Source organism: Phocoena sinus, chromosome 13, assembly GCF_008692025.1.
Source record: "Phocoena sinus isolate mPhoSin1 chromosome 13, mPhoSin1.pri, whole genome shotgun sequence".
Lineage (NCBI taxonomy): Eukaryota > Metazoa > Chordata > Mammalia > Artiodactyla > Phocoenidae > Phocoena > Phocoena sinus.
In genome coordinates, this window is record NC_045775.1 from 46312283 (window position 1) to 46327251 (window position 14969).

Consider the following 14969-nt stretch of genomic DNA (forward strand, 5'->3'; position numbering starts at 1 on the left):
CATGAGTTACTAAAAAGAACTATAAATTTGACACTGAGCTTCCTAGGAACCAATGTGAAATGTAATTCACTTTATCCTTAAGGAGCACACCACTTGTTCCCAACTGTTATTCCTAGTCAAAAAATTAGAAATGGTTAACAAGAGAATTATTCAGAATCTCTAAATTCATCAGTTCCATTCCTTGTTATCATTTTCTAGATTATAATAGGAGGCGAGAGGATGGGGAATGGATTATGGCATGACATCCCTTTCTTTAGAGGCAACTACTTCCTGGGAGTGTCACATCACTGTTTACTTGAACTTTATGTTAAGGACTGATACTTAAGATTTAAACTATGTATCACTCAAAATCTTTTAACATTTCTAATATGTGCTCCTATGCTGATATAAATAATCATATAATAAATGACTTTGTAAAAGACTAATAATTTTTCATCCTTAAGCCATAACCTATACTTATGAGCAATATTCAATTCTATACAAGCTTCCATTGCAAAAACAACTTTGGACAATCTCTGAAATTGATTTAATAAGCATCAACATTCTTTTCTTTGTATTTATATCCATGGCCTCCAAGTCCTATCAACTTTGCTTTCATAAAACGTCTTATTAACCTAACTATAAAAACAGAGATTCAGAGCCAAAAAAAGCATGCTTCCTAGAGTTTCTTATATTCCTCCCTGTATTCCATTTCCACTGAATGAACTAGTAATGAACTAGTTCAGGCTCTACTCACCTCTCTCAGAACTACTGTGAAAGATTTCTAAATAGTTCCCCTATTTTTCTTTCCAACCTATCTTGAATATTGTCACCAACTCACTATTCTAACACTGCTTTCATGATGCTGTGCCTCAGTTCAATAATTTTCAGTGGCTTCCCAACGTCTAAAGCAGTAATTCAGAAGGATGAAAAATAATGAAATAACTTTATATTTGGGAAACAACAAAAACATTTTTTGTTTCATTATTTAAATTGCCAAAAGCAAAGGCAACTGTGAATGGCAGAGTATGAATAAAAGCAGGATGATAAAACCCTAATTCCTTAATTTGGCATTCAACACCCTTCAGAATCCAGATCTACCACATATTTTCAATCTTAATTAACACTGGCTTAGAACACGTCCAGAGACCAGCTCAATGCCATCCTTTATGAATGTTTGCATATCCTCAAAGCCTAGGTTAACCAACCACCTTTTTAACCTGAAGCCAATGCTTCTCCATGAAAAATGGTCAGCAGGGGAGAGGCTTCAGTCTCACTTCAGTTACTTCATTGCAATGGGGATGCTCCAAGCACAACAGCAAACAGCGAAATTACAACTTACCAAGTAAGGGAAATCAGCGTTTACTCAAAAAATAGGGTAAACAACAATGTTTCATACACAACTGTCAGGGATCTACCATATTCACTAACATAAATCCTCTTCCAGTCAGACTGCTCTATGTTTCTAACCATGTTCTGCACACTTCTCAGCTCTTTGTCTTTACTCACATCAGTCCTTTTAGTTTCTCTAAGTCTTCAAAACTACATTTCTGCTCCAAAATCCCAATATAAATATTTAAGGAGCACATTTCTAAAATAAACAATATTTCAAGAAGCAAATTTTTTTACCATGGCCTGTTAGAGACCTCAAATGATCTAAGTGTAGTCCACCTCCCCACGCTCACCTTATACCACTCTCCCCCTAGTTTTTCTCACTAGTCTTCTTACTAGATTCTCAAACATACAACGCTTATTACTGCCTCAGGGCTTTTGCCTCCTAGGAGCTTCTTGGAAATTTTTTATACCTGCAGCTTAAATCTCCCCTCCTCAGAAAGGCCTCTCTCAGTGCCACCCTACCTAAAAAGGCTCCCACACATCTCAGTCATTTTCCACACCACCATTCTGCTTATTTTCCTCATAACACTTAACACTAATCTGCCTTCCTTAATTATGTGCATATTACCTGTACTCCCCCCATGGGGAACACATGTGTCTTGCTTATTGCTATATCCTCATAGCCTAGAATAGTGCCTCTTTGTAGGTAATCAATAATCACTTGAATGAATGAACTCGTTAAGAAACCTAGACTCAGTGAAACGCCTCAACTATCTGTGCCCAAAATCATAATGTTCCTGTATTTACTAAAGGAACTAAACTTTCCAAATAGGCAACATCAATACAGAATTAGGGAACTATGTAAAGATAGAGTCGCTGAGTAGGCAATATTCTTTCTCCTTTGTCTTCCAAACTTAGTATTCCAAAAGTCAAAATTCCAAGAGAATGCTGTCACCTCCTGAATCTCCAAGGTTCAAACAACAGAACTCTTTTCTTTGTTTCCATGAAGGAATACAAGATGACAAATTAGTATGCCTTTCTTAATCATTAAATTTATCATTTGCAAATTTATTATTATTTAATATTTTTCTACCTCACCTTAGTTTCTCTAAAATGTGTGTTTTTACCCAGAAAAAGGAAAATTTGAGTTACTCCTCAGATTCTAGTATCTTTAGTGTAGTGAATAATGTTTTGAGTAATGTTTGGGGGTATGTCAATATCAAAATGCTACTCAGAAACATCACTATTGGCTTATTTTCCCCACTGTGGAGCAGGAGTGAATTGAAGAAAAAAAAATTCTTCTGTGATCTCCCACTGAGTTCCTTTTTCTAGAAAAAGAACCATTTTTAAAATCCTACAAGGCTATGACAATTTCTCAGCAGGTTGTTACACTACCTGATTCTTGCCCTTTTATACATAAAAATCCTACTACTAGTGGGACACTTTGTCCCAAAAGTAACAAGCTATTTGTTATTAAGCTAATTAACGTGTCTAATAAGATGAATTCTCAATCTCTAACGAACTTGATTTTTTCTCTTCTAAAATAAAGTTTCCCAAGATGAAAAGGGTAATAAAACAATGTCACTAATAATAATAACAACAACACACAACCAGATGCTCGTGAATGAAAAGATTTGAAAACTATTCACAGACTATGCAGATTTGTCTCTGCAGACCTAAAACATTACTTCTACGAAGTAGTATTTCTAACCAATAAACGAAAACGTCTGTCTCAAAACATTTCATGAAGTCTCATGGTAAACCTGCCACAAGTTCAACTGGCCTATTCCCGATAGGGAATCCACAGGTTTCCCCTTCTTTAGGAATGTCAACCATTTTGCCTTTTCCTTTTTTCTCTACGATTCAATCACGATGCCTTAATAGGCTAAACCTGTCCACCCTAACAGCAATTCCCCTGACCCTGCGGCAGAGCCCCTGGCAGCACTGCGCCCCCTCGGAACACGACGCCCAGGTCCTACTTCCCCGGCTCGGTTAAGCCGGGAGGCGGGGAGAGACGCCACATCACAACCCGGTAAGCTGGGCGGTAGCAGGCTTTCGCCAGAACTCCTCTCCCCAGTTCTCCACGCGCCACACCACTGGAGGCGCTCTCCCTTCACTGCAGTCGGGTCAAAGTGGATGTTCTCCACTGGACCAGCGGGGGGAGGGGGGGGATGAAGCGCATGGGGCCACCCAAGCCGAGGGAGGGTTGAGGGGGGCCAGAGGTGAATGCAGGCAAAGACCAACAGCAAAACTGCGTCTTTTCCCCAGGAGCAACCCAGACGGGTAGACAAAAGATTAGGCCACCAAGGCCTTCCATCCTCACCCCGGAACCGAGCCAGCCCGATGAATCCGCACCCTTAGTTCCTCGATACACACCCAGCTCCTGCAAGGGGTGGGTTCCTAACCTCCCGGACGCGGTGGAATGGAGACCTGAGAGAAGAACCTGGGAGCGGGCGGGGTGCACTTGTTCCCCGACACCCAGACGGACAATAAAGAACAAGCCCGGTCTTCCTCGACCGCCCCACCCTGCTCCCCGCGGCTCCCACCAGCGGGGGCGCCTTCGCCCCGAGGTCCGCAGACAAAGCCCCTCCAGGCGGAGAGGAAGGCTGGGCGCAGGCTTTGGGGGTTGCGCACAAAAGAGGGAGGGGCGCGAGGGGCGGCGCGAGGCGAAGGGCGCGGCACTCACCCACTGAGCCGGAGGAGCCCCTGCGTTTGGGCGCGGCCGGCGTGGAGGGGGGCGCGGCGGGGGCAGGGGCAGCCGGGATCCACGCGGGCTCCGCCTGAGGGCTCACGTCGGCCGGGGGAGGAGGGGGAGGCCGGGCTGGAGGCTCATCGTCCTCAGAGAGCTGGGAGGGCGAGGTTTTGGTAATGGAGGGTAGGGAGGGCGCTGGCTCCGCCGACGACGCGGGGCTCGGGTCCCAAGACAGCTGCCGCTCCGGGGCGGCGAGGGGCGCTGCCGGCAGGGGCCCCCGGGGCGCCGGGGGCACGAAGTCATTGCCGAAGTCCAGCAGGGGCGCGCCAGCCGGGGTGGCGATGGCGGCGGGCACTGGGGCCGCCGACAGCGCGGCGGCGGGCTTCCTCTCGAGCACCTCCAGCTCCTCCAGGTCCTCGTCCTCGTCCTCGTCTTCCTCCTCCTCTTCCTCTTCGTCCTCGGGCTCCTTCACAAACTGGTACTTGAACGCGGGCTGAGGCCGGGGCGGGCTGTCCGAGGACGAGGAGACCATTGGCGACTGGTCCATGTCTTCCATTGCTGGCGGGGAAGAGATGATGCTGCAGCTGCTGCCTCCGCGGGAGACGCTTCTCCTCACAGCCGCGGGCAGTTATGGGGGGTGGGGAAGACTGAGAGGGGCAGGGCCCAAAGAGCCGAGGGACCTGCAGTGGCGACGGCTCCCGGAACAATGAGACTGCTCCTCCTGCCTCCGCGCCCGTGATGCGCCACCCGCCCCGTCCCCAGTTGCCGCCGCCGCCGCCGCCCAGACGAGCGAAGGAGAGAGGCCAGCCGACTCTCCGCCCAGTTTGGCGTGACTCACCCTCCTGCCAGGGAGAGGCAGGCACTAACGCGGGAGGAAGCGAGCCAATCGGCTAAGAGATAGAGTTGACGGGCAACCAGCCGGCCCAACGGAAAAGGAAAAAGACGCAAGTGGGTGGGTGTTACCGCACTTCCTCTCTTTTACCGGCCAGGCTGGGTTCGATGGGCGGGGTTTGGAGCTGGGAACCCCACAGTCCGCCTAGGGTAGTTGAGGGTCGAACTGGGGGGGGGGGGGGGGGGGGGCTAGGCCTTGCCCACAGCTGGAGGTCAGTCTGTGTAATTAGAGTACTGGGAAAGCGAGCCGGCTGCCTGCCTGCCCTGAGGGGTCGGAGACGCTCCTGGCGCGCCACCGGAAAGGCGTTATCTTGCGGACTGGGAGTGGAAACTTTCCTCCCGGGAAAGGAAAAATCCCAGAGCGCAGAAAGGTACCAAATAACGGGACCGTGGAGTAGCCTTAAGGATTGAAGTATACGTTAAATTTTAGATTTTGATATAAGATTGTCTTTTTTCAAACTTAAATTCCCAAACCACCTTATCACTACTACCATCACCACCTTAAAAGAAAAAATAATATTTTTGACAGTTTTACAATCAGTCCCAGTCTAAACTGCGGATCCTGGATGACGTAGGCAAAACAGCTGGGCTGGACGATCTAGGGACTGGGGCAGACCATTTGAAAGTCTGCTCATCTCCTTCAAAGAGGGTTTTGGGATCTGCCCGCTACTGGACTCTTACTTGGTAGAAGGATGAGTCACCCAAAGAGGAAGGGGAGAGAGGAAAGTGGAAAGAGAACGATGCCTTGGAGGGCAAATTTGATTCACGTTATATTTCAGTCACTTTAGGCTCATGAGTCAACATTTCGGATGATTCAGGCCTTCTGGGAGTCAGGAAGCCAAATACATACTCATTTCTTTGGTATGCCAGAATGAACATAATCCCCATTCCACTTTTTCCAGAACTGGAGGGTTTAAAGAAAGTGGTTGCAGAACATTTAAGTATCAGCATCCAGAGGTTTAGAGATCCTTTTTATCTTTCTGATATACCTTTCAAAAATATTCCCTTCCTGCCTAATCTGGAGGCCCTGGAGAGAGGAGGTTAGCTTGCTTTCAAGTTGCTCACAGTCTAGGCCTGCACTGTTCAATACCTTAGTCATTGGCTACTCCTGGCTACTGAGCACTTGAAATGTGAGTCATCTGAAATGAGATGTGCTGTAAGTTTGAAATGCACACTAGATTTTGAGAGTTAGTACAAAAAAATTTAAATATCTCAATTTTTATATTGGTTACATGTTGGATTGATAATATTTTGGCTATACTGGGATAAATGTAATATATTATTAATTTCATTTGTTTCTTTTTAATGCATCATCTAGAAATTTTTAAATATATATGGCTTATATTTTATTTCTATTGAACAGTGCTAGTCTGAATTGACGATTAAGAAATGTTGATTGGGACTTTCCTGGTGGCGCAGTGGTTAAGAATCCGCCTGCCAATGCAGGGGACACGGGTTCGAGCCCTGGTCCAGGAAGATCCCTCATGAGCAACTAAGCCCGTGCGCCACAACTATTGAGCCTGCACTCTAGAGCCCGCGAGTCACAACTACTGAGCCCACATGCCACAACTACTGAAGCCCGCACGCCTAGAGCCCATGCACCACAATAAGAGAAGCCACCGCAATGAGAAGACCACGCACCGCAACAAATAGTATCCCCCGCTCGCCGCACCTAGAGAAAGACCATGTGCAGCAACAAAAATCCAATGCAGCCAAAAATAAATAAATTAATTTTTTTAAAAAAAAGGAAATGTTGATTGCCATGGGGAATCATGGGTTATTTAAGCAAATTCTTAGCTCCAACTAATTAATATTACCCTAGGCTCAATTTGGGTATTAAAAAGGAAAAGCAGGGCTTGGGGGGAGGGAGGAGGGACACAGAGGTGGAACACAGGAGATTTTTAGGGCAGTGAAACTATTCTGTATGACACTGTGATGATGGATACATGACATTTTACATTTGGCAAAACTCAGAACTGTACAACACAAAGAGTGAACCGTAATGTAAACTGTGGACTTTAGTAATATATCAGTATTGGTTCATCACACCAATGCAAGATGTTAGTTACAGGGGAAACCGATTGGGAGGTGGGCATGGGAGTGTATAAGAACTCTCTTTAATGTTCAGTTCTTCTGTAAATGTAAAACTAATAAATAAACTTTATTATTTTTTTTTAAAGGAAAGGTAGAACAAGATTTCCTGGCAATGTTACCTGATCAGGTTAGTTATCAACAATACATTCAAGACCTGACTTGTCGGGGCTTCCCTGGTGGTGCAGTGGTTAAGAATCCACCTGCCAATGCAGGGGACACGGGCTCCAGCCCTGGTCCAGGAAGATCCCACATGCTGCAGAGCAGCTAAGCCTGTGCACCACAGCTACTGAGCCTGCACTCTAGAGCCCGCCAGCCACAACTACTGAAGCCCGTGTGCCACAACTACTGAAGCCCGCATGCCTAGAGCCTGTGCTCCATAACAAGAGAAGCCACCACAATGAGAAGCCCTCGCACTGCAAAGAAGAGTAGCCCCCGCAGGCCGCAACTAGAGAAAGCCCACACACAGCAATGGAAGACCCAATGCAGCCAAAAAATTAATTAATTAATTAAATCTATTAAAAAAAAAAGAAGACCTGACTTACCAATCCCACAGAGATGAACTGGCTTTATTTTTAGAAAATTGTTGTGAGTTGCTTTGAGTTTGTTTGTTTTTAGAAGAGTTGGGAAGAGTAGGAAGAGAGAAGTGTTAGTGTAGAATCTGGGGGCAGGAGGTTAATGCCAAAGTAAAAATTTTTAACAAAACAGATTCCTCAATAATAACTAAAACAGTCCTGTTTCAAGTATTTGTCAAATATTTGTCAAAAATTATCAAAAACATACACGATTTTTCAACTAAGTCCATACATATACAAAAATATACTAGCAAAATTCTATGGTATGAACTTTTCTATTAAATCACAATTGAGCCATCAGCAGTTCAGTCTTCCCCATACCGTTTTTCCTACTGTGATTGTTCTGAAACTCCTTAATGGAAAGTTTCACAGGGTTTTAACATATTAATTGTAAGTTGCTTATATGATATTTCTGCATTCGTATATCTCTGTATCTGCTATTACTAAAATAGTCACAAAGAAATATCTTTAATTTATTAAAATTGTCATAAAAGAATGATTACATAAAAGTGGTAGATTTATAATTTTAATAGTAAATAGCATTAAATATTGAGGCAATAATATAAGCACTCTCCTCTGACACAGGAGAAAAATAAGAATTTTATATTGTTATCTCAGTGACTTCTAAAAAATTAAGTATTTGATGGATGAATAAGAGTAAAGAGCTTATCCAGTGTTCATAGTATGGTCAACAAAGCATAAGGAAAGGAGAATGTTACTGCTATACCAGAATTAAAAGTAGTATTAGTGACACATTAGGGTAACTAGATGTAAATACCACTCTCACTAACAAGAACATTCTTGTAGGTATTTTGAAATGGTTAAAGGAAGAGTATAAATTCTAGTTCATAATAATAGAAAATAATTATTCAATGAATTATCTTTGAAATTATCTTACCAGATGTAGAAGTTTAAAGTTTCCAGTTACAATGGGTTAATAACTGTTCTCTCTTAGAACATTAAAAAATATCCATTCCGGCTGGTGGAATCTCAGAGTTGGAAGAACTCTGGGAAATCAGCTTGACCAATCTCCCTCCCATTACAAGAATTCCCTACAGAAGGTTTTTTAGACTTGGCCATCTGTGGTAGATTAAAAATGGCTACAAACTCTGCAACAACACCTATCAAGAGGTTGGGTCAATTTCCCCATCTCTGGATCTGGCCTTGTGACTTTTTTGTCCAATAGAATATGCTGGAAATGTTCCAAGCTTAACCAGCAGAAGTATTACAGCTTCCACGCTCTCTCTCTTGGCATGCTGAGGCCCCAGATGACAGACATGGAGAGAAAGACCTAGCCGTCCCAGCCACAGAGCTGATGTCCCAGAAATATGAGACCATCTCAGAATGAATGTTCAGCCAACCCACAGAATCATGATAAATAATGAATCACTATTTTAAACTACTACCTTTTGGGATGGTCCATTACGCAGCAAAAGCTAACTGAAACATCAGCCATGTTGTGCTTCCATTATGTGCTTAATTCATTCATACATGATATGTATATATACATTGTGTATTTACTCTGCACCAAGCACTGTTCAAGACTCTGAACAACGGCACTGAACAAATCAGACACAAATGTGCATGAACACTTTCAGTAAAGGGAGACTCACTACTTAGGGAAATAGCCCATTCCATTTCTGTAGTAGTATACCTTATTGTAGAGTGTCGAGTTGACACCTAATCTGGTATACATACATAGAACAGGTTAATTGTCCTTGCATCATGTATGCCCCCTGAGAGAGTTAAAAGCGTGGGATGGGTGTACTCTTGTCTACATACTGTAGGATGTAGACTGGAGAGAAGATTCAGCAACCATGGGAGAAAGATGAAAGGTAGATTCCTGACAAATCTGTTTCAAGAAGCTGTGCATCACAGCTTTTTTGCCAACAGAGAAAGACTTGCTTGTGTTCAAAGAGCACCAATGAGCTACGTTCAACCTTTGTATTCAAAAAAGACTAAAACATCATTTTGGCACTCTTAAGGGAAAAATTAACAGCTTGCTATGTCATTGTCCCTACCATTTCACTGGGATTTTAGATTTCATGAAATGTACCTTTTTGTGAAATGCAGCTTATGGTTCTGGCTAACATCTTGACATACACTAAGTTCATCTGTAATAAGAATAGACATATAAATAGTATAAAATCAACGTCTTTGGCCATGCTGGTTATACACTGACAATTAGAGTTGGACCTAAAATTAAAATTTCAAGTTTCAAAGAGAAATCATATAATATGCAAGTGAAAGTCATAAGGCCCAAAAGGGTCCTCTGTGTTAATACTGCATTTCCTTCCTGGTTTAATATGCATCATTTCTCTGGTGATATTTATTTTGATCTAGCAAAAAAACTATTTTTGATCAGTTGTTCTAAGTATCACAAATCCAAGCAAAGAAATTCCTAAACCATCTTAGAGAAATAAAATCTGTCCTCATGAGGAAAAAAGAACTACAAAGAAGAGTTTACAAAATTATCTGGGTTATAAATAACTCACTCTAGTAGGTATCCCACTCTTCCTAATACCTAAACATTGAGGTATAAATTTTGTTATTTTATTGTAAATGGAAATAGAAACCAGGTGGTCACTAACTTTAAAATAAACATTATTCATTTCTTCAACTAAAATCTATTGAGCATCTAACACATTTCCTAACATCAAGGAACATATAGTCTAGTTTACGTAAGAATATATAGGTATATATACATATGTGTGTATACACATTCATATGTGTGTGCATGTATGTATGTATATACATATGTGTATGAATATATATTACATGTATCAATATATAATAGAGAGAGGGAGACAGACAGACAGACTGGTCTAAGTGAAACATAACTATTGCTTATAGTTCAGGCAGAAGTTGATGAAAGCCTAAACTAATAGCATAGGAAATAGGAGAAGATAAATTTGAAAAACATTTAAGTTGAATTCATAGAATTTGGTGACTAATAGGATGGAGAGGCTGAAGAAAGAGAAGCTGATTCTAAGGTTTAAGTTTAGGTGACAAGGTAAATTGGTACTGCCATTATTAAAGAAAAGAAGTCAGGAGAGGAGCACAGAATGGGTGAGTAATGCTGGGGAGGATATAATGACCTAAGTTTTTAGATACAATGAACTTGAGTTGCCTGAAGAACATTGGAGTAGTAGAAATAATCAGGAGACAGCTGGAAAACTAGGGCTGGAGCTTAAATCTAGTCTGGAGAGCAGGTAGCTAAACCTGTTGGTTAGGTTTCATGAGTAAATATTTGAGGAAAAATGGTGGGGTAAAGGAGAGGATGGCCAAGCAGGTTGGTGGATACTGTCTACTGCCCATGGGAGAAAAAGGCCTAGAGTAGAGCCCTGGGAAAGATCAACATGAAGTATCTCTGGACGTATTTGAACAATGTTATTTCCACTGATCCTTTTCTTTTCCTAGACAGTACAAATCAAAACAAAACAAAAAACTCCAATAGGTCCAGTTTTTAAATAGGCGCTCATTTTGTTTTCTCTATTCACCTTAAACTCAGAACTCAAAATAATATTCCAGTAAGTGCCCAGTTTAATTCTATTCAGCACTAAGTAATCTATAGTAATAGGGGCAGCACCAATAATTTAAGCCTCAGATAATTCTTAAACCCTCATTAAACTGGTAACTCCAGCCGCTTAGCCAATAACAAGTGGTAGAATTGCCTGGTAGACTTTTGCCTCTTTCTGTAACTAACCAGCCACTAATGAAGATGCTAAAGAGAAGGAAATGGCTGAAAGAAAGGCAATAAGAGGTTAAGCAAACTCTATAAATTACAAAGTTAAACAATAAATGATTCTTTTATATACTACTTGTATTTATGAGGTATATGATTTTTTTAATCAACAGATCTATATTGCTCATATTCAACTTTTTTTCTACTTTCCTGAGAACTGAGAAACACATTAATCACTGGAAGTGCTATAGTATATTACCCTGCATGTGTCTTTTTTGAAATTCATTTTCCTTTTATTACTACAAACTTATTATCATCTATTATTTCCATTTTATCTGAGTTTTATTTATTGTCCGGAGTGGAAATTTTTCCTGTCAGGTGGTAAAAGTAATGTTGTAAATCACTTATGAAATGATAAATACTATTTACTCTAATGAGTTAAATATGGTGTGTCATTCATTTCCTCTCCCTCCTAAAACCCCATTAAAATGTCAGTAAAGCAATAAAAATGGTATTAACCAACAAAGACAAAGAGAATAACAGAGGAGACAACAGTGTATAAAATATTTCAACATATTTTTGGAAGACAAAGCAGATAGAGGAGCAGTTACTGATTTAGCAGACTGTGAAGTTACAACCTAAACACCTCTCAAGGGGCAATATCAACTAGAAGTAAGTCATTTTGTGCCATAGAATCCTTGAGATGCTCAGCCCTTGGAGGTGCTAGTATTGAAAACAAGTGGATTAAGTAAGAGAGGAATCCTCAGCCCCTTTGTCCCCTTCCTACACCCAGAAAGCCTGCAGCAAGGCTTAAACATATCACCACTGCCCCACTATCACTGCTCCCCCAGCCCCTGCTGTCCCCTATACCTCATTCTCCTCCAGAAAGGAAATTGGAGAATTCATTTGTGGAGAAACAAAATGGTTCCAGTGAAAATTTCTCAAAGTATTGGCATTTGGAGTACCCCAGTAAAAAGACTTGATGAGCCCCACCTGCCCCCTTCTCCCCACAAAGCTTCCATCCATTTTTTAAAATTCTCTACTCTTAAACATAAAACAAAACACAAGAACCACCAGTCATTTCACAAAAATCTTGAATGGAAGCTAAAAATGAAAATAAACAGAAAAAGAAACTTGAGGGAACAGAGGCATACAGAAAACAGAAGAAAACATCATAGAAACTTTAATATTTACAGGGAGATAACAGCATATATCATTCCATAAAACAAAAAACAGAAATAACAAAAATGAAAAAAAATCAAAGAACATGAGTGGGTTCACAAATTAAAACCAATTTCACGTTCATAGCAGCATTATTTACAATAGCCAAAAGGTAGAAACAACCCAGGGTCTATTAATGAATGAATGGAAAAACAAAATGTGATATATACATACAATGGAATACTATTCAGCCTTAAAAAGGAATGAAATTCTGATACATGCTACAACATGGTTGAAGACTAAGTGAAATAAACCAGACACAAAGGAACAAGTAATGTATGACTCCACTTATATGAGGTACCTAGAATAGTCAAATACATAGAGACAGAAAGTAAAATAGTGGGTACCAGGGCTAAGGGAAGGTGGAAATGGGGAGTTAGTATTTAGAGAGTATTTGGTATACACAGAATTTCATTATGCGATGATGAAGAAGTTCTGGAGATGGATAGTGGTGATAGTTGCACAACAATGTGAGTGCATTTAATGCCACTGAACTGCTCACTTAAAAGTGGTTATAATGGTAAATTTCATTTTACTACATCAAAAAGATTTTAATTGCAACTTTAAAAAATTAAAGTGTTGGAAGTTACATTTGTAAAAGTTCCCAGGGAAATAGAAAAAAGAACGAAAAGATGTATTAGTAACAAACAAATGGAAATTGAAGTATTTTCTTTTTTAAAAAAAGCAACACCATTTACAATAGCCTCAGAAAACATGAAATATTTAAGGATGGATTTAACAAAATATGCCCAAGACCATTACACTACAAACATTGCTAGAGAAATTAAAGAAACTAGAAGGACTTCAACTTGACTTCAAGATTTATAATAAAGCTACAATAATTAAGACAGTGTAGTACTGGCATAAAAATGGACAAGTAGATCAGTGGAACAGAATACAGTCCAGAAATAGACTCATAGACCCACATATATATAGTCAGGTTTTTACACTGGTGTCAAAGTATTTCAGTGGGGAAAGCATAGTCTTTTCAACAAATTGTGCTGGAAAAATTGGACATCCATATGCAAACACACACACACACACACACACACACACACACACACACACGACCTTTGATCCTTATCTCACATCATAATAAAAAAATTAGTTCAAAATGAATCATGGACATAAATAGAACAGTCAAAGCTACAAAATTTGGCAAGACTACATAATGAATGTTCTTGCAAGTATAAAATGGTACCACCAATTTGGAAAATCATTTGGTAATTACTTATAAAGTTAAACATACCTAATGATATGACTCAGCAATTTTACTCCTGGATATTTATCCAAGAGAAATGAGAACTGGAAACAACCCAAACGTCCATCAACTAAGAATGGATAAACATATTGTGGCTTTGGAATCCTACTCGGCAATAAAAAGGAATAAACTATTGATATACACAGCATGGAGGAAACTCAAAAGGATTATATTAATGAAAGAAGCAAGACACAAAAGCCTCCATACCCTATGATTCTGTTTATGTGATTCTTAAAAGGGCAAAACCACCAGGGGCAGGGGGAGGGGAGGGAGTGATTGCAGAGGGGACAGGGAACTTCTTGGAGTGATAGTGTTGATGGTTACACGACTATATACGTTGTCAAAACTCATTGAATTATATGATTAAAATGAGTGAACTTTGTTGGATAAAAATTATATCTCAGTAAAGCTGATTATTTTTCTTAAAAAAGACAAAGATGTAATACAGAAGACAAAAGATGAAAAAGCTAGAAGATAAATTTGGGAGGCCTGTGAATCACTAATAAGAGTTCCAGAAAGAAAGAACAGAAAAAACACGGTTTCCTGTTAACCTAATTTGTCCTCTGGGAAGGTGAACTTGCAGTATGGTACTTCAAGCTCCATGACAGAGCATTATTTAAGAGTTTACATTTTAACTTAACCTTATAAATGTGTGCAGACTTTTCTGGGTGTCAATAAATGTTTTAAGACTATTTCTTAAACAATTTTCCTTCTCTAAATCACCTTCTATCTCTATGAAATTGATAGTGCTGTAAATAAAACTAAGTCTAGCTTAAGTTGTTATTTAGATCTTAGAATTGGGGCTAGTTGCTGTTTTCAGGTGACTATGTACTGTGCAGTTTTTTAAAAAGAAACTATTATTTAAAATGAATGTTTCCTAAGCGTATTGTGCTTTCATTGCTGAACCTCTGAAACCCAGCCATTAATCTTTTTTTAAACAGCTTTATTGAGGTATAATTCTCATACCATACAATTCATGCATTTAAAGTGTACAACTCAGTGCCAACTATTCTTCACCTTTTGCACAAGTTTTGAATAAGATATGGAAGAAAATACGATGTGATTCAGTAGAGCAAGATTCTAGATCCCCAGCTCGGTGACCTTCAGGAGCCTCTGGGCTTCAATATCCTCATCTGTGAATCAGGGGGTTAAACCTAATGACTCTCTCACTCTGATCTACCTTCAAAATCATTTTTTATTGTTTATTTTTAGCCTTTAATTTCTCTCTAGTGCCAACAT

At 40.4% G+C, this 14969-nt stretch overlaps 1 protein-coding gene across 4 annotated transcripts in view; it reads right to left on the bottom strand.

Annotated features, from left to right (window-relative positions):
• Positions 1-4884, bottom strand: part of RTN4 (reticulon 4) — a 67206-nt gene extending 62322 nt beyond the window's left edge. The window contains exon 1 of one of the 4 annotated variants that reach the window (XM_032652285.1): positions 4001-4835. In XM_032652285.1, the coding sequence (XP_032508176.1) occupies positions 4001-4562 (562 nt within the window). In that variant the 5' untranslated portion in view covers positions 4563-4835. Of the gene's footprint in view, positions 1-4000 lie in introns of all 4 variants that reach the window. The other 3 variants (XM_032652287.1, XM_032652286.1, XM_032652284.1) reach the window with 3 other exon arrangements.
• Positions 4885-14969: the final 10085 nt, after the last annotated feature.